Source organism: Notothenia coriiceps, unplaced genomic scaffold (genome assembly GCF_000735185.1).
Source record: "Notothenia coriiceps isolate Sejong01 unplaced genomic scaffold, NC01 NC01_scaffold00035945, whole genome shotgun sequence".
Lineage (NCBI taxonomy): Eukaryota > Metazoa > Chordata > Actinopteri > Perciformes > Nototheniidae > Notothenia > Notothenia coriiceps.
Genome location: NW_011368646.1, coordinates 3,092 through 28,724, shown reverse-complemented (window position 1 = coordinate 28,724; position 25,633 = coordinate 3,092). Strand labels below are relative to the sequence as shown.

Below are 25,633 nucleotides of genomic sequence, written 5' to 3'. Positions count from 1 at the left end.
CCCTCTCTTCCCTCGACGGAACGATTCACACAACATGCGACCGCCCGCTGCAGTGTCACTCCTTCGTCTCTCTTCCCTGCTTGGGTTCTCCTCCGGCAGGCCCCCCCTCTCCCGACAATCACTTCACGGCGTATACCTCGCCGCCCCCGGCAAGTCCCGGAGCTTGGTGAGTCTGCGGCTTCAGCCTAGCCAAGCGCTGGGACTCCCAGCCAGCTTCTACCTGTAAGCCTTCCGCAGTCTGACACGAACTCTCGTGCTCAGACCACTCGCCCGACCACTCTCATCCCTCCACTCCGCTCCCATCGTTTGTTTTGCCTGTCCGCATAAGTCTACTCTCTCTATCCGCTGTCCGCGCGGGGGCCTACCTGCTCATCACACGCTACTCCCACAAACTACCAATCTGGCGGCTTCACAAAATCTTTTCAGAGTTTTACGGCGGCGTCGGTCTGCCATTCGCCCCTCAGTCCACCATCAGAACTGCGGGATCCAGTACCCCACCCTCCTCTACGCAGGCATCTAAACATGGGGGCGGTAAAAAGTTCCCCGGCATAAATACCTCTTTCTTGTGTGAACGGCAAGTCATACCAGGGCGTACTCCACGGAGACTATAACGGTCGGACAAAGTACGGGGAAAGTCTCGCCTCCGTCAACCTGCCGCTTAAACAGTCTCTCCAAGCCTCAAGAAACGTAAAGTTGATTCAGAAAAACGCACTCTCCGAATCGAAATCCGGACTTACAATACTCTATTCTACTTTGCAACCGCAACTAAGTATATTAAACCCGCCTCTGTTTATTGTTGTGCAGACGAGATCGTCATCCATCCGTGATGAAAAATCACCACACGTCACATGCGACACCTACTACAACTCGCATAATCACGGCTCGTTCTCTTCTGCCGTTTTCCCGCTGGGCTCCGATGACCCGGACGAGGAACCAGTACACGGGACCTGCTAGCATCATTCTGAACGGACGCCTCAATGTGCGCTTTAGTCCGACTTGCATGGAACAAGAGAGAGCTACCGATAGCATACCTGCCGACGCTCACCGGACAGCCCCACCACGCAGCGCACGCCCACGAGGCCTGTACTCGTCTCCTCATCGGGTCCGGATCCCCGGAGACCACATCAGTGCCGAAACCTCCGCCAGACCCGCCACCTCTCCTCTCACCGGCTCTCTTGCACGCGACGCCTCTCGCCTCGCGCGGCACAGCACGCCTGTGCACTGGCCCGCTCTCTGCGCCTTCCTGTTCCATCCTTACCTCCTCAACCTCTCTGTCATTCGACGCGCTCTCTCATCCCTCATCTGCCTGACACACCTGCTACCCTCGAGTGTCTCTCGCTCAGAGTCGAGGACGTCCACGCGATCCCAACCCACGCCTGTGCGCACTCTCTTCCTGCCTCCTTACGCCCACTCGCGAGAGCGGCCCCTTCTTTCCTCTTCCCATCGAACGGCATCGTCTTTCCTCTTTTTTACGCGCTCGACTCCACCACTTCTCTCTCGGCCAACACGCGCACGTGCTCCCTGCTTCACACCCCCCCACTTCCCCCTCCCTTTCCCCCTCCCCCCCCCGTGACGCTGATTCATCACGGAATCCAATCTCGTGCCGCTCCTCTCGCTGTCTATCCCTCAACGCACTGAGAGCTGCTGCTGCCCCCTCTTTTTGTCACTCCGGGCAAAGTACTCGAACCTTCGCCTCTCCTCACCTCTTCTTCACGCCAGCCGCAGTATCGTACTTCCCCGTTCCGCCTCCCTCTCCCGTCCCTCATCCCTCCCCCGGAGAAATTCATTCCCCTCGTTCACCTCTCGCTATACGCCTTCCCCCCAGGGCACGCGCCGCACTCGCGCAATTCCACCGCCATCGTCGCCCAATCAGCCATGGGTTGCTTATTGACCCCGCCAGCCCGCGTGTGTCTGTGCCTTCTACGTAGCCCGCCGGCGCGAACCCCCAGGCGGGGCGCACCTCACTACCATCATGCTTCACCCTCTTACACCAATCACGCGACCTAGCTCTCTTTAGCACGGCCCGTCGACACCGCATAACCCCCCGAAATCAGACACTGCACACGCTTTCACTACTGTCACACCCAGCTCCTATGAGTATGGGCGAAGCCTCTAAGGCTGCGCTGCGGCCCCCACTGGCTCCACGAATCAGCTGAAGAAAAGTTATGTTGTGATGCCCCGGCAGCGCCCCGGATTGTCGGGCCGCTCCTTCCCCTATTTATACCCACCAGGAAGGGAGCCGAGGTGGGCCGCCCGCCCACCCTTCCGCGCGCGCGGGCGTCGGACTCACAGTGGTTTTTTTTTTTGCTTTTCTTGTTTGTACGCCGCACACTCTCGTACCGCACAACCGGTCCGCCCAAAGCCGCGAGGTACGTACCCCGACACCCGTGAATTCTGTGAACCGTTGGCACCCTAATTAGTCATCTACACTACTGTCAAGCAACCGAGTCTATCTCTGCTAGCTCCCCCGATCTCTTCGACAACCACGTACTCCTCGTGTCGGCCCACAGACGCCACCCCAGTCGACTTTTGCCTATTGGCCCCACTCTGCCTAATGACAGTTGAATAGCCCTACCTTGCCATTACCCCGTGCTCACACACCTCTCTGCTCTCTAACCCCGATGCGCCACCCTGATATCACCCTCGATCATAGCTAACCAACTCTTCTTAGTACTCCCCCAATAACACCTCAGCCTTGTATTCACAGTAGAATTCATCAATCGTACCATGACTGTTAAAGCTGAAAGAAACTCCAAGCACACTCACTCCCTGGGCTCTCTCGCTTCGCACTCCCATCTTCCAAATATGCCCCGACAACAGCTCAATCGCGAGCCCCAAAACTTGTCTCAACCGTAAAAGTACTTAATCCTCGACGAACTAAAAACTGCATACACAATAACTTAATAATCCTCCGATATTAGAATACTAGTACCATCCTTTACACTACAAGAAATCCTTGCCACTCTGCGAAAAACCCACACACAACGAACACAAACAACCACCCAACCCCCCCCACCAAAATCTACAATACACCACTCTTTGAACAACAATACTCAGTACTACCCTAACACATATGTACGCCCACCGCACCACCTCCCTGAAATTTCCCCGAAACTGACAACGTGCTTCGCCGTGTTCTTATCCCTACTCCGTCACCAGCCTTGTCATGTGGCAGAACATACGTTTAACATCGATGACCCAGACTCCGTGGCAACGGTTCGACATACGCAACTCACCCTCACTGATATCACTGTCAACATTGTTCACTATTCATCATCTCGCACAACAGAACACATGGGAATCGCATTGCAGCAACGTGTACAGAAGCTATGTGAACCACAACGCAAAGCGTTTGTTTTTACTCTGGCAACGCTCGCATTTACCGAATGTAAGAAACCAGCTTCACATTAGCTTGAACTTGAATTTTGCTCTTTCTGGTGAGTTTTAAAAGCAAAATAATCTATTTTTAAAGAGGAAAGCTTCAGACACCTTCTGTGGTTATTCTTTAAGGGCAACTACAGATTTCTTTGAAAAATAGATTACTCAAAAAACTGATCATACTCAAGAGGGGGGAAAAAGTTAGTCAAACGCCCGTCGCTATGCATTCATTCAACGAGCCCTTTATTGCTCCATTTCAGGGTTCATATTTTTATTTTGTGCTCTACTCTGTGAGCATGTTTGACATGCCGCTTTAATGTTCAATAAACGACTCTTTATTCTTCTCATACTGCTGTAGTGGCAGGCACCGTCTTTTGCACGCCTTTTGTCTGTCTGAAAAACCAGAGCCCAGTCTGCTCTGATTGGTTAGCTGCCTATCGACGGCTACAATGTGTTGAAAGTGCTATCAAATAGAAGTATCTAATGTTACGCATAGTGAGTCACTATGTTCGGAGTAAACAAAGGAGTCGCAAATGGACGCGTTTAAAAGGCAGGGGGGGAGTGTCCTCGGGGCAGAACCTTCTTCTTTGTTGTCTGATGTTTTTAAATCTTGTAAGGATATACTTTGTATCCTACATTGACAATCTTGATATGTTTAGCTTCACATGAACACAAAAGAAAAAATCCCACTTTTAATCAAACGTCAAACACAAATGTATGTACAATTCTAAATGATTCAATAAAACATTCGTCAGAATTTTCCGGCATGCTTGTCGGCAATATATCGAACCGCAACCAAGACTAAAAGAATAAGGTTAAATGTAATTTAAGCAACTGCATATGTTTTGCTATCAGCTTAGAACACTGAGATAGGGCAATACAAGCATACATACCATTTTTCAGGCATTAACTTATAGGTTCTATAATTTTCAAGTGACTAGACGTATGTTATCTACTTTAAAGTATTAGCTTATTCTTACATCTTTTTTGTCAATAATTACACAGACTGCTTTATTGTTACGGGAAAAATTCTCACTGGACTCATAACCTTTTTGCCTTTGACGTGTATGAGCCAAGCCCTGACTCTGTTATACCTCGCCTTAAGGAACGGGGCTGCTTATCCCCAGCCATAATGTTGTTGTTCCCACCTCTATGACCGGGCCAACTCTAGGTCACAGATGGTTTATTGTTGTGGGTAAAAAAACGCACTTTGGGAAAAAAAACACTTTTCCTTCTCGTGTTTGTGGACTCCAAGGTGTGAAATATTTTGAGGCATACAGGTTGTTTTCAGATGCAAGTAACTCAGCTGTCCCAAGACTGTCTAGGCTATCTCTCAAAATTATGTTGATTACTCTCTGCGACCAGTTAAGACAGGTTAACGAGAGAGAGGCGGGCTCCAGAATTGACGTGGCAACTCTCCGTGCAGTCAGATGCGTGACTGGCTGTGACTTGTGATGGGAATCCTCCGGCCGGAACTCCTAAAAAACGCATCAGTGTTTGACATCAAACCGCTCCTTGCTCATCCTCCGTGTCTGCCTTATCATGAGTCGTGACTCCAGCACTGCTTCTACAAGAAGTTTCCCCGCCCACTTATTAAAAAGCACGCGTGTTTTAGTACTGTCTTCAAACTTAAGCGGAATCCACCATCAGTCAACTTGTCTCCAGGAGGGAAGGAAAAATGTGTGATAACCTATCACAGCATGAGGCAACTTTGAGAAAGAAGCAACGCATTCAACAAGTCAACCCTAGCAGAAACTTGAAAATATAAAATCAAAAATCATATACAACCCAAAACCACAGAAGTATGAAATGTGATTACGCTGTAATTTATTATATGTTGTGTAATTTGTGGCGCACCACTAGCCTTTGGTTTAATCCCAGATGTTTCCAGTGATTGAATAGTTTTTAGGCCATCTTATCGATAACTGCTCCACAATCGGCCAAAGTTATATGTGTTGGGGCAAATCATCATGTTAACTTATTTCCTTGAAAAAGGTTCGTTAATTTTAGAGATACCCTCATTGCTACGAAATACACACACCCCGCGCAGTAATAGAGTTTTTAAAAACCCGTACACCCAAAACAAAAATCTCCATCTTTTGTTTCCCTTCCCTCGTCTTTTCGTCCCCATCCCCGTCCTCCCCTTTGGTGGGCGGGGCCTTCTGCATCATTATGCCCTGTGCACGCAGCTCACAAAGAGAAGAAGAAAACACCATCCGGGACGGCTTCTCCTTAATTGTGAGTGCGCTCCTCGGTTGGTGCCGTTAAACCGCTTGGCTTTTTCGCCGTGTCAGTGTGTGTCACTAAACCATGGCTAAAACCGTGGTCTTGTTGGGTGTGTGTGTGTGTGTGTGTGTTGTGCTGTGTGTTGTGATGTGTGTTGTGTGTGTGTGTGTGTGTGTGTGTGTGTGTGTGTGTGTGTGTGTGTGTGTGTGTGTGTGTGTGTGTGTGTGTGTGTGTGTGTGTGTGTGTGTGTGTGGGTGGCATTGTGCCTGGTGTGTAACTTCTTCTGGAAAGTTTTCAGCAAACTTCATGCAGATTCAGCCGCTGTAGCTGCAGGCTGCTTCACTCGTGTTTGATGCATTCTGTGCGTGTGAAAGACAACGAGTGTGTGTCCGATAAGAAAAGAGAGAGTCAGGGAGGAGGAGGGGAGGTCAAGGGGGGACAAACTGTCTTCAGACTTTCTGTCTCTTAACAACTTCCTTTGATACTCTTGTCATGCTCGCATAGTGTTCATACAGTGGGGCTGTGGTGACCTTTTAGTAATGTCGTTAGCTGGTAGCTTCTCTCATTGTAGGCCGACTTAATTATAGCGTGTTTTACAGTTAACCGTTATAACCCGGGTTACAGTTAGTGTCGCGTACACATCCTGTTCTAACTTTTAAATTACTACTCCACTCTTGTGATTCTTAAGTTGGTGTGTACGTTTTGTCGATCGATAGATTTGGTCATATTGAAAATATGTAATGACAGAACAATAATATTCAACTTCTTGACAATCGATTATTCGTTAAGTAATGTAAAGCAAACTTTTAAGGAACATCTTTGTTCAGCACTGAACTATGGAGATAAAACATTAAACTGAATATATATATATATTTTTTTATTTGGTTTGCGTTTCATTTAATTATAGCACCATGAATATGTATTGGACACAAATGATTGATTTGTCAGTTGTTCCAATATCTGTACTATACTGTACTGTTCTGTACTAATACCTAACTGTATTTTGTACAATTCCGTAGATGGTAGCATAGGCCTACAGTAATTTTTGTAAATCTCGTAAAATTAACTTGTAATGCTAACAATTGCAGCCTCTAAAACATGGATATTTCCTGTTTTATGTAATTTATGTGTATTATTTCATGTTGAACTGAAATGGATATTTTAACTAGCCTATTATGACATTCTAAAGAACAATGTATTAGTTTGTCTGTTTTTCTTCATGGTGAACTATATCTGATATATTTGTGTAGTATTTATCTTGTACAATTCTTCTGCTGGTAGCATACAGTTATTTTTTTGTGCGTCTACTTTATTGTATAGCCTATCCCTCTAAATATCTGTTTTGCTTTTATCATATTGGAATGTAGTGTAACCTCCACCTTACCATATACATTCCTACAATATATTGTATAGTATTTAGTTATGACTTAATACCAGACAGTGTCATCTCATAACATTACTGTACTATTTGTTGTTTCCACGATAAACCATTTCTATCATATATTTTTTTTAAATGTGTGAAAGGTAATTGGCCTGTTTCAATGTTAATGTCCTACAATTTAAACTCTGATAATATTATTACAACAGTTTATCTATAGTATTTCTGAACTGAGTCTGCAGTTCACATTTTAGTATGTTTTTAAACAAAACTGTACTCATCTCTGTTATTATCTCTTAAGTTGAACCCGTAATATTCCACTAGTAGACTGCAGTTATTCATTGAGGTTAAGTGAACAATTATTTTCTCTAACCGTTTCCTGCTATTACTTCATGTGTTGTGTTGGACTCTACTGTATTATTACATCTCATGATATCCGTGTTTTACCTATTCTAGTTTATCGTGTGGCTGATGTGCCACCCTCATTTCCCTGTACAGAGATTAACAAGGTTTTTAATGATCTTACATTATCCCTATTACTACATTATTCTTCTTGCAGCCTGTAGTCAGTAAAACATCCCCAGAGATACTTTCTGTGTGTTGTGCTGATTGTATTGCACACATCAGTATTTTACCTCACTTTTTCCTACGGAAACACTTAAGATAAGAACCAACTATTGATCGTCTGGAAGTAATTCAGCATTAGAGCTGCACAAAAAACAGAGCAGTTTTACTAAATACCTTTTATAGAGATTTGTAGAATATATATTTCATTTCAGAACTTTATTTAACCAGGTCAATCCCATTGAGATCATCAATCTCTTTTTCAAGGGAGACCTGCATTCTGTGTATTCTGCACAACTACTCTATTGTCAGAACAGTGGTACTCTTACAATACCAGTTTATGTTTTATAAGTCCAATATGATCTTAATCTAATAAGTGTTTAGTCTATAACATTTCAGAAAATAATAACAAATAATGCATCCACACCTGTTTCTCTTTTTTTGGCCCAAAACTTAAGGATATTAAGTTTATTATGATATAAAAAAGAGAAAAGCAGGACATCTCCTTATCTGCAATTTCTGTATATACTCACTTTATCAAAAGTCAGTTTTACAGTTCATTATTTATAGAATTAGAAGGTGATTATTTTCTAGTGTTGTAGCTCTAAAATGCTTGAACATATACCTTGTTATGTATATACTCACTTTACTGTATTCTACAATAATCATATTCGCATAGTATTTCTATAATATTCAGATTTATTTAATGTTTTTTATTTATTTAATCCCTGTAGTCTGTAAGTATTAATGTTCTTAAACTTTTTGTATAGAATTACCTTAGATCAAAAAGAGTAGCATTTGTCTCATAATACTCCTACTACTATACTATAATATAGTTTCTGGAACATTGTGTCCTTTTCCCCCTAGTACTTCACTGTATTCTCCCATTGTAATCCTGTAATATATCTGTAGTTTCTCATGGATCTCGACCTTGTTGATCCTATTTTCTTCTTTTGTAGTGCTCTTACAGATTTATTTCCTGTATTATTTCTTCCAAATAATGCATATACATAATTGAATTAATTTAGTATCTTATGCTTCTATCTAACTGTTGCTTCTAATATACACATAAAATGACATTTTATTTTTGAAAGTCCTGTAATATTCATGAGGAAGTTTTAAGTGTTGATTTTCTTCAATGATGAATTCAGTCTTATATGATGTGTGACTCTTTATGATATTTAGCTTGATTTGACGACTGAAACCAGATACATAACATAATTATAGAGAGACATGCTGGGAGGCAAACCTTCTGCTCTGTATTTGGAGAGGTGTAATTATAGAGGCCTGATTCTAAATCTGACCTGCAGATTGTCACAGACTTGAGCACGTTTTGTTTCTAAAGCTCACAATCCCAGATGACTTACCATATGACTGGTTTAAAGGGAATGGAAAAGTCCATCATAAAAATGTTTTTTAAGAGGAAAAAAGTAAGGGCAGCAGAGGAGGAGTCCTAAGGCGGGGAAATAGGTGACGTCTTTACAGAATAGACAGCTAGACCACACAAATAATTATTACATGAAAGGTACAATAAAGTATTACAAATATATGTAATATATTACAGTGTCTCAGACAGAGCGTTGAGTCTGTCTGAGAGTCAGGATTGTACCGGGAAGTGAGTGTGTTTCTCAGCAGCATATGAGCTCACTATTTAAGGTGTGTGTGTGTGTGTGTGTGTGTGTGTGTGTGTGTGTGTGTGTGTGTGTGTGTGTGTGTGTGTGTGTGTGTGTGTGTGTGTGTGTGTGTTCCTCCTGTTTAAATAGGATTTTCCATCCTGCTTCTAGTCAGTGACACTTGACACAAAAATAACATTGTCCTGTACCGTTTCCGCCATCTTTGTGGAAACTGAAACACACATGCAGAGTATTCAGTCTCAAGTCTAAAAAGAAGCGGAGGACGGTGGATTTTAATTTTATGTCTTCCAAATGTAGAGTTCATTGTTGGATAGGGTTGAGCAGTCGCCATAAGATAAATCTGAGTTTTCTTTACACCAATCCATCTCTCCCTTATAACATATAAGTGATTGTGCCTTAGCTCTTGTCCCTGTGTATGCTATACAGATTGTACTGCCCCTTGAGAAATATACTTAATACATTCCAAAAAACTTTGCATAAACAGTATTTTCAGTTTTTTATTTAAGATATGCAAATAGTATGTTGGTTTTGCTGGTGATATTTTGGGGTTTGGCTTCATTGCATATTTTAACATTTCAAATATCCTTTAACCATAAAACATAACTTACATCACTCAATATCACCCCAATAAAATACAAAATAATAGAACTTCACATATAGAACATCATAATTGTCATTAAGGAGGTCAACTGCAGGTCGTTGTATTAGATCCTAATTATTTGGCTGATAGCCTGTTGATGAAGGGGGCTTCTTTTATTCGATTATTCCTCTCTGCCTACTTTATCCCTAAACACATTTTGAAAAAATTTAATGACGATTTACTATTATACGAAGTAATAGTAATGTAAATGATCTTATATGGTGAAAGCATATTAAAAACGCTTCAATAATGCAATAAAACCAAACGACACCCTAAACTGCCACCACCTGACAGCTTACAATTGACATATCTCAAACTAAATTGTTGGACCAGCTGAATACACTTCAGAACATTTTTAGATGTAATCATTACATCCGGTACAAAATTCTATTGAAATTGGAATATTGACTATATCTCAGTCTACAAATCATATTCTACAGACTTATTGTACAAATCCGCTTAAAGGAGCCCTATCATCCTCATTTTCAGGTTCATATTAGTATTCAGTGTCTCTACTGTGACATGTCTCAATGCTTTAATGTTCAAAAAGCTCTTTCTTGTTCTCTTACTGCCTGTGCTGCAGCACCTCTTTTCACCATCTGTCTGAAACCAGAGCCCAGTCTGCTCTGATTGGTTAGCTGGCCGGCTCTGTTGTGATTGGTCTACAGCAGGGGTCTGCAACCCCTGGCACCGTAACCAGTGGCACACTAGGAATAAGTGTGCAAAATATTTACATCGGATCCTGAACGAGACCGCCGCCAGAGCGCGTCTCCCCGTTACCTGCAGAAGGAAGCCATGCACGCAACGCAGCCCAGCTCTCTTTAACTCCAGTCGACTTGCTGCTACTTTTCCTCCAATTATTTAAATTTGTTCAAACCACATCATGTAAGTTGCGCTGACAGGTGAAAGAGGTCCACACACTGCTTCCCCGCAGCAAGGCTCCTCCTGTTGACAGTTCACGAGCATCGAGCTCCCTGATAACTTTCATATATTTGTGAATGATAATGAGAATAATGATGCAAAAATTACGAATGCCTTCAATATTGTGAATCAAAGCGCAGTTAAAATATCAGTCAAAAAAAACAATTAACTTTTTCCAAATTGTTGAGCTCTTCTTCCTCAATTCAGTTTCTAACTACTTTTATCTTTCTAGCTGTTAAGTTTGACTGTCCTGTTTCTGCTTCACGACTGGTCAAACGTGTTTAACCTATCTCTGTTTGTGTTTAACACATCGGCATCAGGGCGTGTATCTATCAAGTGTGTCGGTATGTCCAGACACCCAAGAAGAGATTTATGTTCGTCATGAATCTTCAGTGACTTTTAGCTGAAGCATTAGCATTATTACATTATTACATATATATACATTATTGCTCTTTTTCTTGAATTGTTGTTCAGCTGCACATTTTCTGACAGCTGTGACTTCCTGTCACGGAGGTGATCTCTGGGCTCATAGAACTCGGCCTCCGTTACGGGTTGTTTAGTTTTGTTGTTGTTGAAAAGTGTTCCCCTTCCCCCATGTCTGTCGTTGATTGTGTGCACCTGGTGCCCTGTGTTGTCTCCTCCACCCTCACCTGTGTCCTGTTGGGTTGATTGGGTTGGGCATTTAGGCTCTGGGGTTTTGCTGTTAACCAGGGGAGTGTGTGTGAGATCCTTGTGGCTGCAGGATGTGTTCAGGGCGAACAGCAGGATTGAGGCTGTGAACTATGTGCACATGATTTTAATAAATGCCCACACCGGGTTATAATTTCACATTCTGCCTCTGCCTCCTTGCTTGGTCGGGCCGCTCAATTGTCAGCTTCGCACTTCCCCTGAAGACTTTGAGTTGATTTTTATCGGGACTTGGAAACTTTTCTGTAATTACTTCCTTCATGGCTTATGGCGGAAATGTTTAGTACACTCTTAATAACAGATACTGTGTAGATAAAGGTGCTTCATGTTTGCGTTGGTGCTTCAGGACACTTAAGTGTTTGCTTTTGTTCCAACACATTGAATTAAATGAAATGTTGATGTTAAACCACTTGCTCTGTAAAGCTGGGTATAATTGAATACTGATCTAATTAGTAGTTCTGTAATAATTCAGGAGTTTTAGTTTGAACACCAAAACAATAATTATTTCAATCCCTTACTTTTATATCAAGGAAAAGAAGCTAAAGTTTTCAAATGTTAAATGTTGTTTAAACACAAGCAGCTGTACGAACACTTCCAACTAAATGAAGTACAGTCTAACGCTGTATGATGTTTTTTTATCAGGATGTATCTGGTCGAATAATAAATCAACAGGATTATGAATCTGACCAGAAATCTGATGTTAACATTCAGTATTTGTATAGTATAGATACTCAATTTGGTTGTTAAAGTGCTCAGGTTTCATACACAGTTTAGTCCCCCGATGTTACATGACAAAAAGGAATTTGAAAAGTCAAGATAAACTAAACTGAACCATTACAATACACACATCTAAATAAACCAAATATAGGACCGTCAGATACCACCTTCATAGTTTAATAAAGAAGATCAAATCAAAGTTAATCTTCATCACTGTGGCAGTCTGTTTGGGACTGACACCATTCTTCTTCTGTGGTGTCATTGTTTACCAACTCTTTGCTGTACTCCGATCAGTGGAGCAGCTGGCTTCCATTCTGGTGTTGACATTATGGTCAGAGAGGGAGAGGGAGACAGGAAGTTGTGCTTTCTCTTGAGTTCCTCCCCCCCTGCCTGAAACGCATTGTACGTGGTAAGGAGAAGGACATATTTAATTCGAATGACTAATCACAACAGAGCCGGCCAGCTAACCAATCAGAGCAGACTGGGCTCTGGTTTCGGACAGAGGGTGAAAAGAGGTGCTGCAGCACAGGCAGTATGAGAACAATAAAGAGCTTTTTGAACATTAAAGCTTGTAGACATGTCGGAGCAGAGTCATAAAATACAAATAGGATCCTGAAAATGAGCATGATAGGGCCCCTTTAACAAGACTCTCACTGTACTCATCAAATAACTCCTAAGCAAACATGTTTTGTTAAGGACTTCATCCCAATAATGAATATTTTACAGGTATTGATCCGTGTCCCTGCTTTCTTTGTGGACTTTGAAATCCAGCCCGGGCTTGCAGCAGGTCACTTTGTTCTGAGCTGCTTCTGTGTCAAAGCCCTTTGCTCCAGGACAAATTTACACAATGAACATGCACATGACTAACACGTATGCTAATGCAGCAGCTTAGGTTCCTGATAGGAACGTTTCCCTACCTTTCTCCTGGGAATGTTGCCCTTTCTCGTCTGGGGAGGATATAAATAACATTAACAAATATGCCCCTGAGACTGTTGTTGATCAGTATCTGTCCTGACTCGTCTCCTCTGCTCCTGTTTTCTAAAACCATTCGGCAGATGTAGAGCTGTGGAAGTAATTACATTTATAAAATGAGTAAATACAAATTGAAGATTTGTGTCTTTGTCTCTGTTATGAATAGTATTGTTGCTGTTCAGACAAATAATAACCCTCATTATTACCTGTTGTGAGGGTTGATTTCTTCTTAAGGTCTCTCAAGTGATTACTTGATTGTGTGTATATATACACCAGTCAGGCTGAATGTATTTAATTTCTCTTTTAAGTCTTGAACTTCTTGTTACTGAAGCCTTTGAATAAGCGTGGCTTTTACACTTAATTGTGTCCTACCTCGTTAGATTTATGTCTGGAAATCAATGTGGAGGTTTTGGTCCTGATACAAATATTTGAAATTGGCCTCACATTTATGCAACAAGCGGGTGCAGGTTTGAAAGGAGCTTGACAGTACAAAGTGTGTGTGTGTGTGTGTGTGTGTGTGTGTGTGTGTGTGTGTGTGTGTGTGTGTGTGTGTGTGTGTGTGTGTGTGTGTGTGTGTGTGTGTGTGTGTGTGTGTGTGTGTGGCAGATTACACACACACAATGAGAGTGAGAGCTGAAACAGGAGAGGCTGAACTGAATCCAGATCCGATTGGTATTCAGAGAGCGACTGTGTGTGGGGAGACATTCCTGCCTGAGGAAGATGTGTGGGAGGAAGAGGGGGGAAGAGGGGGAATCCATTCATCAGCAAACATTTAAAAGCTGGCCTATCTCTCTCCCTTTTGCCTGTGAGGTAGAAGTTGAGGCATTGTTAGAAGAAAAAAAAAACCTCAATCGTCATCATGACCACCATGTCCGGTTATAGTAGCTACCGACCTCATGTTGGGGCTTTTGGTGAAGTGAACTTGTGATTTCATCAGAGCTTTAGCAAAGAGATCGTTATAGATGATTAGTTTGTTATAAATAGTTTGTATGTTTCTTGTGTGTTATGGATGGTTTGCTATGTATAACTCATTTATTTTTGAATAGTTTATTAAGCAAAATACGTTTGTTATAAATGGATTGTTTGTTTTTTGTTTGTTATAAATAGTTTGATATGGATGATTAATTTTTTATAAATAGTTTGTATGTTTCTACCATTCAAACGTTGTTATGGATATTATTTTATGTATAAAAACAAGAAAAAAAGTGTATACAGTATATACAAATATAATGTTCTGCATCAAATAGTTTAAAATGTATTTTCTAATGTTGACTTTTATATTCTGAATCAACATTGAGTGCTGTGGAGCTTATCCAGTGTTAAATTCCTGTGTTGGCTGTGTTGGCTAACTCCAGAGCGTATTAAAGTCTTAAGTAAAAATGTTTGGGAAAAAAAAAGATTTAAAATGTTCCTACAATTTTGCATTTATCTACTAAATAGTGTGCTTTTATTTCAAAAACGTAATTTGCAGTCGGACACCTGTTTAAAAGAAAGGGTCCAGCAGCTTTCTAATGGAACCATCAATGATATTTATAAAATCCCAATAACAAAAAATATGCATTTTCTCTTTTTTTTTTGGGTGATCACATCATAAAATATCACGACAGACATTTGTAACTTTCTCTGAAAACCTTTAATAAAACATTTGAATGAAAAACCTGAAATCATTATTTACTTTGAGCAAATGTAAATTAGTTTCCTCTTAATACTCAGAATGAACACCACTGAGAGATAACTGTGCTATGTGCACTGCACATTTTACTCTCAGTTAATGTTGTCAGTGTCACTTGCAGCTACCTCATTACTTTTATATTTTCACTTTTATAATACTGTTAATTATTTCTTTATACCATGGATGTGTACTTATTTATTTATTTTGTATGTGCTTGCCTCTTCATTTATATCTGTTACTCTACTCCTCTACCATTTCTAACTGGACAAATATAGTATTTCTCTGTGTTATTTTGGATGATGCTGATTTCTCTGTGCTTTTCTGCCTTACCCAGGTGGGACCTTTGATCTCTCTCAACCAATCAGAGAGCAGCGAGGACCAGAGGACGGAGGGTTCAGACTTTTTGTGGAGATGAAGCTGAGGGAAGACACAACCGAATGGACTGACATGTCCAGATGACAGGGTCCAAATATGCTGATGTAGCAAAAGTTCTGACAGCTCACAACCAAACCCACCTTCCTCCCAACACCACCTACTCATCCTCCGTCCAGCCATGTTGTTGAGGAAGAAGCTGTGCGTTGCCTTGATGATCACTGCCCTCCTCTTCCTCATGCTCGCCAGTCAGGGCATTCCAAAGAGACACTTCCCATCTCTGCCACTAAGCCTGCAACTAATCAGCTGGACCACGCCCACCGGCAGGGAGACAGGTGAGGAGTTTGTCAAAAAGTAAATCCACAATATTTCGGTACAATTGGTTTTCAAATTGGTCTAAATGAGGCCTTTTTGTTTCCCAGAACACTGCCACAATGTATTGTATTGTGCTTCTGCAGGGTTGTACCCCTCCCTTAAATTGCAGATTTACACAAAAAAAAACGTAACGCGGAAATTGTTGAATGCAATGTCTGTAACATTGTAAGCATTTTCCAGCCTAAACTATGCTGCTTTGTTTTGGTGTCATTCACACGCTAATTTCTGTCTCCACCAGATGCTGTTTTTGTTGTGTTTCAGAAGGGTCCTATAAGTGGATTAAACACTTTCTGAGGAAAAACTGACCTTATGTTGTAAATGTTTTGAACTTCAACCGAAGTTGGACAAAAATTAAAACAGTTTTCATACCATTGTAAACTGTACAAAAATAGCATTTGTTGTACAAATAATATAATCAAAAGCTATAGTAGTAGCAGCAGCTTTAGTTGTGTTATCCTAATATTTACTCAAGTAAAATTATAAAAGTATTGCCGACAAATTATACTCAAAGTACAAAAAGTAAAAGTACCTATTGTGTAGAATAGCACATTTCAGAATCATATTTAATATTAACATTATAATATTATTAGCAGCATCTTAGTAGTAGCAGGAGTACAGCAGCAGATGGTAATGATGTTAGCAGATCTCCCATGATGCACTGTTCTCTGACTCTCTGTCTGTTTGTGTTTGCAGTAGTTGATCACACGGCGCCTCCTGCTGATCCGACCCCTGACCCTCCAAGGACCCCCCCAGCTCCCATCATCACCCAACCTAAAGCCAAGGAGAGGCCTTTTAAAATGTCCCAAAGTAACACAAGGTAAGACGCACAAGGTCACAGACTCTGCATCCCATGATTCCCTGTTTTGTCCCTGTCTGACTCCTCTGTGTCCTCCTCTGTCAGGTTGTGTGGTTGTACTGAGTCCTGTATTTCAGAGCTGGGGGGGTCGGACTGGTTCAGCCGACGCTACGACCCCAAACAGCAGCCCGTCCTCCGGGACACCGACAACAACCTGGAACCCCAGGCGCTCGCATGGTGGCTGGTGAGGGACAAAAGCAGTCAAATGCAATTGCTAATAATGAAAACATCTGAGAAAATGTGTACTTTACATTCTTTAAATGTTTTTAAAACTATTTTTTACATTTCATTAGGCTGCTTGTTTTATTTAAAAAAAAAAGAAAGTACAATAAGTGCAATAAAGCATGAAGAGATTTAGAACAGGAAGAATCGTGCAAGCACATTAGCTACGAATAAGCCAAACAATTCAAATGTTACACACAGAAATTAAGGATTTTAATGAAAGGTGCAGTCAAAACTTGAATGTTGGGTTCCTATCACCAATCACTTGAAGCATGGCATGATCACAACTCATCGTGTCTATTTGAAAAAAATGTATCTGCAGCATTCAACTCTATTTTTGTTCTAATTCTAAAACTCAATCTAACATTTGTAGCCACATTTCTAGTTTCTGTGTGCGTTTGTGCGTCTGACACAATTTGGTCACAAGTTCACAACTGATAGAAAAGTATATAGATAGTAGACCAGACAGGCGCCATAACTATCTGCAACAACAAGTTTCCCACGGTTTGTGCTTGTATGTTCAGCTGTGTTGCTCAAAGCTAATCAAAGAGCAGCCTATTACTATGATTACTATTTAAATCAGCCGATAATTAGTGGCCGAGCGCTTTGGGAACCATTTATGACATTTAATCTAAAGTGCATAGTTTTATACCACAAGCACCAAATAAATGAATGATAACTAAAATATTTATCTTGATGTTTTACACCAACAGTTAAGCTAATCCGATAAATATAACTGCATGTTAGAGCAATAACACACAGAATGATTGCAGGCTGTACACTGGAAGCATTGAATTGGGTTATATCAGCTGATCACAGATCACAGATCAAATATGTGTGATTAGAATGCCAAAGACCAATGTATAATGTCCTGCATGATGGTTTTACAGAGCTTATCAGTACATAGTCATTATTTTCAAAATATAAAACATTTAAAAAGTCTTGAATTGGCTTTTCTAGAAGACAGCCACAGTCTGAAGAGACAGATGAGTCTGTGTCCTGCATTTATAGATCGCGTCCTGCTGCAGAAACATTTAGTAGATTAAAGGGGGGCAGTGGGGGGGGGGGGTTCAGACTGCTAACATCATCAGTCTGATCCAGTGAAAATAGTGTGTGTGTGTGTGTGTGTGTGTGTGTGTGTGTGTGTGTGTGTGTGTGTGTGTGTGTGTGTGAATCAAATAACTATTCATATCTAACACTGCACTGTAACTTTTGGTATTGTATTTCTTTAATCTATTTTTGGTTAATTGTATTTCTATTTTCTTGGCTTTTTAAATGACTGTATTTCTTCTAAATTTTGTCTAGACGCTTTTAACTTCTAATGTAAAGCACTTCAATCTATATTCATCAACTTGCTTGCCTCACCTTAACATCATAAAACAAAAACATGAATGAAGAAAAAACGTTTTTAGAGATGTTGAGTGTATTTTGAGAAAAGCTATATATTAATAAAATATTGCAACATGCTGTATTTCTCCACAGAGTCTCCAGAGGGCCGGCAATGATCAGACGTTAGAGAAGGTGATGTCCGACATGTTTAAGGTCATCTCCCCGCCCACTGTGGACTTCAGGCCCCTCCCCTCCAGTTGCCGTCGTTGTGCGGTAGTCGGAAACTCCGGCAACCTGCGGGACTCAGGAAACGGAGACCTGATCAATTCCCACAACTCTGTAATCCGGTACGTCCTAATTTATCCTCTCTATCCTCTGCTCCTCATCCTCTGCCTCCTCATCCTCTCCACTGTCCTCCACATCTTCTTCTTCTTTCTCAACGTCCTTCATTAGTCTCATCCTCCTCTTTCATCTGTCTCCTCCAGCCTATTTATTTTCCTCCTGACTTGTCTCCTCAACAGGATGAACAAGGCAGTGACTCGAGGGTTTGAGAAAGACGTTGGGAATCGGACCACGCATCACTTCCTGTACCCGGAGAGCGCGGTGGACGTGGCGCGCGGCGTCAGCCTTGTCCTGCTGCCGTTCAAACTGCGAGACATGGAGTGGCTGACCAGCGCACTGTCCACCGGAGAAGTCAAAACGTACCAAATATGAATACAAATACACTCAAAATGTTCACATGTTTTCCTATCTAGTTACTAGTCATAGCACGATGTAAACTTTCAGACTTGCATGCAAATATCTAGGGCTGTATCCAAATATTTGTTCGTTGGAGCACTATTCGGGTTTCAATTTCGTTATTCGGATGTTCATCTTTTTTTTATTTTTCCTTTTTATTTTTTTATTTATTGAAATCTCAAATATCAACGNGGTCTGGTGTCTTTCAGCTTCTTCTTCACAATACCCCACATATTCTCTATGGGGTTCAGGTCAGGGGAATTTGCAGGCCAATCGAGGACAGTAATGCCATGGTCATGGCATTACTGTCCTCGATTGGCCTGCAAATTCCCCTGACCTGAACCCCATAGAGAATATGTGGGGTATTGTGAAGAAGAAGCTGAAAGACACCAGACCCAACAATGCTAATGAGCTAAAGGCCGCCATTGAAGCATCCTGGGCATCCATAACACCTCAGCAATGCCACAGGCTGATTGCCTCCATGCCACGCCGCATTGATGCAGTAATCCGTGCAAAAGGATTCCCAACCAAGTACTGAGTGCATTAATGGACATTTTCAAATGTTTGATTGTGTTTTGCTGTTATAAATCTTTTTTTTTTACTTGGTCTGAGGAACTATTCTAATTTTTTGAGATAGGATTTTTGAGTTTTCTTAAGCTGTATGCCATAATCAGCAATATTAAAATAATAAAAGGCTTGCAATATTTCAGTTGATTTGTAATGAATCCAGAATGTATGACATTTTTGTTTTTTTAATTGCATTACAGAAAATAAAGAACTTTATCACAATATTCTAATTTTCTGAGACAGTCCTGTAAATGGATCAGGACAAAAAGAGAGAAACATTTTTTCCTGAATCTCTTTACACAGAGGGGACACATGTTGATGTAAACATAATTGAAAAAGTAGATTTTGCATAATAGATGAACAAAAAGTTTTTCATATCTCTAATTACACTCTAACTTATATCTTTCTTATTCTATTGTATCTTGTTTTGGTTTCTAAATGAAAGTTTTAAAATGCATTTAAACATTTTAATTTTATAATTTGTTCCTTTTACAATAGGTTTTCATGCGTGTACATTATTTTTCTAAAGCACTTTGAATTGCCTTGTATAAATGTTCTGTATAAATAAACTTGCATCGACCTTACAGATATGAATATATATTTTAAAAAGTATATATGCAATACACCAATGACAATGCATACACTCTAGCAGGTAACTATAGCTTTAATAAATTGTTGTGTTTCCTTTTAGTCAAAGAGTGACATTATTAAAACAACTGGACATTTTAAAAAGGTTAAAACCTTAAAAAAAGAATGAACATTTAGTAGTTATGATCTGGTAATGATGTTGGTTAAAAGATGACAGTAGAAAATAATGACAATCTATGAAAATTAAATGGCAATGCCCATCTCTGCTCTGGAGACACCTGACACGGATATCCATATTTTCACCTGATTCTAAAGAAGAGAGATTATATTTTTTCTCTTCCATTATTATATATTTTCCTCTTTTTCCCTGAATGTGTCAGTCAGCAGTCTGATGACTTACTTGCTGCAGGATCCTGGCGTTCTGAGCGTACTTGCTTTGGTGTTCTCGGACCATTTTCTCAGAGGCCTCAGAGATGGCCTGGTTGGGGAAGCCGAGCAGCGGGTAGAGCTGAGAGGAGCCAGAGAGAGAGGTTTACACACTGACAATAAAACAAACAGCTAACAATAGCAACATTCTTTAATTAACACATGAACATTCCTGTAGCACAATCTAAAGGAAACATTTCCTTTTAGCTCTGCTACACCTGTCTGAAGAGAGATAACTGCACTTTTGTTTATGATGTACATGTTTCATAACGCTGCTCCTAGGGAAACCACAAAAAAGATGCTGGTAAATTAAAGTATTTCAAGTATTTATTGTAATAAAGTAAAGAAATAACAACGAATATATAGTGCATACGTCAGTAACATCAGAAATGTAGATGTTAATGTGTGAGCATAATGTAGTATAAGATGTATTGTGCAAAAACACGGTAAACTTAGAGAAGAAAAAAACACCGTACCATGTCTTTATACTTATATACTGAACAACATAATGAAGGAAGTCAGATATGGAGACAGAGTATCCTTCAGGATATTATGAAATATGCTGTAATGTGTGTAAATGTGTGTGAGTGTGTGTTGCGTACCAGGTACTGGTTGTTCTTAAACAGCTCCTTCCCGGTCACTGAACGAAGATCATCGGCCTCCAGACCAGAGTCCTGCTGCACCACGTGGTCCTCCACATTGTTAGTCCTGAACACAGATACACATATATAAACAAACATGTTTCCACACACAAAGACACGCACGCACACACACACGCACGCACGCAGGGAGCTATATGCTTTGTACACATGATGTTATCAGTTATTTGAACCGGATACAGAGTACAGTATGTATTAATTTAAATTCACATGGTGTAGGTTTGTCTTTACTCAGCCAGAGGTCACTAAAGAGACACACAACTGCCTACAAATTCTTTGAATTTCAAACTACAGGGAAGCTACCTTGGGTCAGAATGTATGGCATTAAACAATCTGTCTGTGCTGCTTTTCACCCACACTGGGTCAGATTCAAATTCATTAGCCATTGAAACATCTTTAAGGAAACAGGGAACCTCCTCAGGACCAATTAGACCCTCTTAACCCACTTGTCTTACTAGTAAAAAGTGTGGCTTTTTAATCTGTGTTCATCCATATGGCATACATTTAGAAGTTTGATCTCGGCTGCTGTAAAATGTTTATAATAGACTGTTAGACAAATCTCAGACACTCTGACTCTTGATAATGTGTCTGAAACGGCAAAAATCACGCATTCTTTAAAATCAGGGTTTCAACTTGAGCCATTGCTCCAAAAAGTACATTTAAATATTTTCCATCATAGTGAGGCATTTTCTCATGTTTACCTAATAAGGCAAATACATGCTCCTGTACTCGTTTTAAACTGATGATTTCAAATTGTTTTGCTAATTTCTAACATATCCCAAACTATGAAAATCAATGCATCCTCCTTATTATATCATGAGAGATGTTAAACAAAAGATTTAGCTCAGACAGTATCTAAAAAGGCAGTTTATTGACGCTAAATAGTTTGTCTTCTTAACCTCCTCCTTCCTCAAAGACCTCCTGAACATCCAACCACTAACTAACCCTAACTACTATACCCGATAAAACATCAACACTTTAGAAAATCTCCGAAAGAACTGCTCAACACTCTTTAAAACTATCAAAAACGTCCTAAAGGACTATGAAACATCATGAAGGACCTCTGGAACCAACAACAACCCTCTGAATCTTTATAAGAGCCCACAGAACTACATCAAAGACCACCAGAATATCTTCAATCTCAGGGAACCTCCTCAAGGACCGCCTAAACCAGGGGTCGGCAACCCGCGGCCCACGGGCCGCATGCGGCCCTTCAAGCCCTCTGCTCTGGCTCCCTTGAGCTTAGACAAAAATAAGAAGGAAATAAAATAAAAGTATTTGTAGGACTATTTATATTTTGTTGCATGGTTGAAAATGTTTCGTATCTTGTATTTTGAGGTGATACTGTGACACATAAATAAAAAACAAAACGGTTTTAATTAGGTCAACTAAAATATGCGTCACATCCTGCTACTGTCCCGCGCGAGCGCCTTTTCTCGGAGGCGCTCTCGCGGGGATCCCCGGCTCGATGAGCGAACTATGGATAAATCAAAGAAAAGTACCGGAGGAACACAGGATTTAATTCTGTGTGGACAGAGTTATATGCTTTCACAGCAAACGATGCTGGTTTACCGGTATGTTTGATATGGAGAGAGAAGTTGTCAACGGTGCTGCAGCCTTTACGTATCGAGGAACAACAAGGGAGAGGAAGACAGCTGACAATCTTCAGTCATAATTCAATGGGGTATGTAATTTATTTCAGAAAACACTTTTTGTTATATTCCATGGAATGCTCTTAACGTCCCGATAGCAATGAATATATTAAATGCTTTGACAATAAATACATACAAAAATTAATCTCTGGAAGCCGTAGCGCTGTAAAAAGCACGACCAATCATTTTAGCCGACCCGGCTAAAATAACTGGATGGCCTACCTGCCTGTCAGCCTTCCATCTGTGCACACATTTATCTCTTGGCCTCATTGTTGATGCACGTTTGTGTGTGTTGGAGGAGGGGCTCTGTAAGAAAGTCTGAAGGAAGAGGCATATTTTTTCCGGTTGTGTATTTTCAAATTCTAGCACACTCGAGCTGGTTTCTCCATTCTTACCTACCCTACCTTTAACTCTTTTTAGGGTGCAGCTATATGTTTTATTTATTTCAAAGTGGGCCCATTTTAATTTTTTTTTTTCCTTCAAATGTGCAGAGGACTCCCCAAGTGCTGTGTTTAATTTATTTTAAAGTAGGCTTGTGTATTATTTTTAATTCTCCTTATAGGAGTTCTTTGTTTCTTATTAGAGGTTAACAGTTTTATATAATGTAATAAATAGCCTAATAAATGCAAACAAACTGTAGTTTTAGTCTGATATAGCAATAAATACAACTTTATTAGCTATCAAGCTATGAAATATGTTTTGCGGCTCCAGACAAAAACTTTTGGGGAAAAAGGAGCAAAATGGCTCTTTTGGTCAAGAAGGTTGCAGACCCCTGGCCTAAACCCTTCACATCATCCTCAATGACCATTTGAACTTTCACCGTCACTCCTAGAAACCATGAAACATCATCAAGGACCCCTTGAAACTCTTTAAGGCAGCAGCAAAGCTCTTTAAGGACTGTTCTTCCAAGGACCCATATCAAAGTTGTATCAGTACTCACCACTCCACTTTAAGCTGGATGTAGGTCAGCAGTTGTCGTTTTCCTTCACAGGTTTCACACTCCTTCGTCCCTCTAGAATCACACTTATCACACCTACACACGAACATAAACACAGTCAGATATGAGACAAGTTTCACAATCTTCTTTTCAATCTTATCAAAGTGTACTGACTGTATAGTGTCATTTAAAGGGGCCATACCGCTGTGTTTTGTGTCCTAGTTCACTAACTTTCCGAAGATTTTTCAAATAAAATCCGTTTTTCGATTGATTATCTTCAAGTCATTGATTTAACTTTTGTTTATTGGATAACAAATTACAATTGAAGGAGCTTTACATTTCTGTCCAAATAAAGTTATAGTGAAATGGCGATTTTCTGTCTTTACACTGTGTGTTTGAGATTTGCCTCTTCCAGGTATCATAGGAGATCATTATTATGGTTGCAATTTTCTTTAAAACATTGATTAAATTGTATTTATATCGGCCAATATCACAAATTAAACATTTGACTCAGGGGTTTCACGGACTAAAATACGATTTGTCTGCAGGGTCAACAGATTCTCCAGCTGGCTGCTCTGCTGTTGTATTATTTATAAGGTAGCTGTTTATTTGCATCTGTCATTTTGAAAACCCTGGATAGTTTTACCTATTTTAGTCTCTAAAAATGTAAGAGGGGAACATGGATTTTTAATTGAAGTGTCATAAGCAGCTGGACTTCCCGACCCCCCCTCAGGACCTTTCTTTGCCTGAAGCGTCACATTGAGTGCAGCTCTCCTCGCCTCTCTTCCCAGAGCCGTTACACACCCAGCAGACTTTCTGCACACACAGACATATTAACATGAACAGTTAATCCACATTAGGTCAGTTCAATCACTTTGTAGCTTATTGTAGCTGATGGGATAATGATTGACTGGTTGGAGGCTTCTTACAGATCCATCTCCATGACACTCATCACACGGCATCGTCCCTGTGGAATGGCAGCTGTTGCAATCCTAAAAAAAAAAACACACACACAGTTAAAAATAACTTTACTGTTGGAGTCCCACTGACAGAGAAGCTGCAAAATTCTCCACATCAGAATCCAGCTCTCTGATTGGCTGTCAGGTATCAGCTAAAATACATAAAAACTAAGTTGAGGTCAACAGTTGGGCTGCAAACCAAATTCCATACCAACATGCTAGTTAGTACGCTTAAGAATATTTGAAGTACTCAAAACCAATAGTATGTCCATTGCGTACTATGTACTGCTGATATATAGGCCTACTATACGCCAGGGGTGTCCAACGTTTTTTCACTGAGGGCCACAGACAGAAAAACATGCAAAAGGCTGGGCCACTAGCTAGCTAGAGCTGAGGTATATTGCCTCATAAGTTAAGTTATAAGTTAGCAAAATCAATCAAATGTAGGTACATTATGCTTGATACTTGAATATGCTTTGAAAAAAAAAACAGTCTACATCACAGCTCTCCATAGGGTTTCATTTATTTTGTTACAAAAAGTGTTGGCCGCTCATTCCTTAAAACAGGAACGTCAAATTGATTATAATAAAGGGGAAATAGGAAGGGTATATTTCAAGCTTGTTATGCAAATAAGTTATTGGGCTTTTTGTATCAACTAAGATTTGCAAGAAACAAATTTCAACTTTGACTGAATGTATTAACTGTGCTTATTAACAAGTGAATAATACTTAAGCAATAGCTCACGACAGGCCGTGGTATATGCTCATTATATCACAGCTAAGGGGCGTGGTTCGGCCCGACGTGTGGGTGAATATTGCTCCACTTTCTCGGGTCCCCGAGATTCGGCTTCCAGTAGCTCTGGAGAGAGCTTTCGCACCTGTGGCCACTAACGGTCATAATTTCTCTGCTTTGTTTCAAGACCCGCATCAGAAAGCTTTTGAATGGTGGTACTTTCCCAGTTGGTCTACCTGCTCTTCACGTAGCTCTGCATGTCGTCGTTAGGTGCTTTTTTTTCTGGAGATAGGCACTGCTCAATCCACTCCTCCATAGTAAGACCCCCCCGGAGGTCGAAGTTAATCTTAAATGTTTCCATAAATGCTTTGTAAGTTTGTTTTGTAACGGAAGAAATGCAAATATATTTATAAAACTGACAAGTCAAATCAA

At 40.6% G+C, this 25,633-nt stretch overlaps 2 protein-coding genes across 2 annotated transcripts; one reads left to right on the top strand and one right to left on the bottom strand.

Moving 5' to 3' along the window:
• Positions 1–8,570: 8,570 nt before the first annotated feature.
• Positions 8,571–24,498, bottom strand: LOC104963292 (protein SSUH2 homolog). Its single transcript, XM_010791860.1, has 6 exons — positions 24,440–24,498; positions 24,247–24,326; positions 23,514–23,606; positions 20,865–20,970; positions 20,237–20,344; positions 8,571–8,603 (listed from the first exon to the last, which is right to left on the bottom strand). The coding sequence occupies exons 1-6, from the start codon at positions 24,470–24,472 to the stop codon at positions 8,571–8,573; spliced, it is 453 nt and encodes a 150-aa protein (XP_010790162.1). The 5' UTR covers positions 24,473–24,498.
• Positions 15,127–18,822, top strand: LOC104963291 (CMP-N-acetylneuraminate-beta-galactosamide-alpha-2,3-sialyltransferase 2-like). Its single transcript, XM_010791859.1, has 5 exons — positions 15,127–15,496; positions 16,230–16,353; positions 16,438–16,576; positions 18,097–18,290; positions 18,465–18,822. The coding sequence occupies exons 1-5, from the start codon at positions 15,343–15,345 to the stop codon at positions 18,655–18,657; spliced, it is 804 nt and encodes a 267-aa protein (XP_010790161.1). The 5' UTR covers positions 15,127–15,342; the 3' UTR covers positions 18,658–18,822.
• Positions 24,499–25,633: the final 1,135 nt, after the last annotated feature.

Coding starts and splice junctions, on each gene's coding strand:
- LOC104963291 (XM_010791859.1), top strand. CDS start 15,343: ATGTTGTTGAGGAAGAAGCTGTGCGTTGCCTTGATGATCACTGCCCTC. Junction 15,497..16,229: donor GCCCACCGGCAGGGAGACAG/GTGAGGAGTTTG, acceptor TTGTGTTTGCAG/TAGTTGATCACACGGCGCCT. Junction 16,577..18,096: donor AGGCGCTCGCATGGTGGCTG/GTGAGGGACAAA, acceptor ATTTCTCCACAG/AGTCTCCAGAGGGCCGGCAA.
- LOC104963292 (XM_010791860.1), bottom strand. CDS start 24,472: ATGCCGTGTGATGAGTGTCATGGAGATGGATCT. Junction 23,607..24,246: donor GACGCTTCAGGCAAAGAAAG/GTCCTGAGGGGG, acceptor GTTCGTGTGTAG/GTGTGATAAGTGTGATTCTA. Junction 20,971..23,513: donor ATCCAGCTTAAAGTGGAGTG/GTGAGTACTGAT, acceptor ATCTGTGTTCAG/GACTAACAATGTGGAGGACC.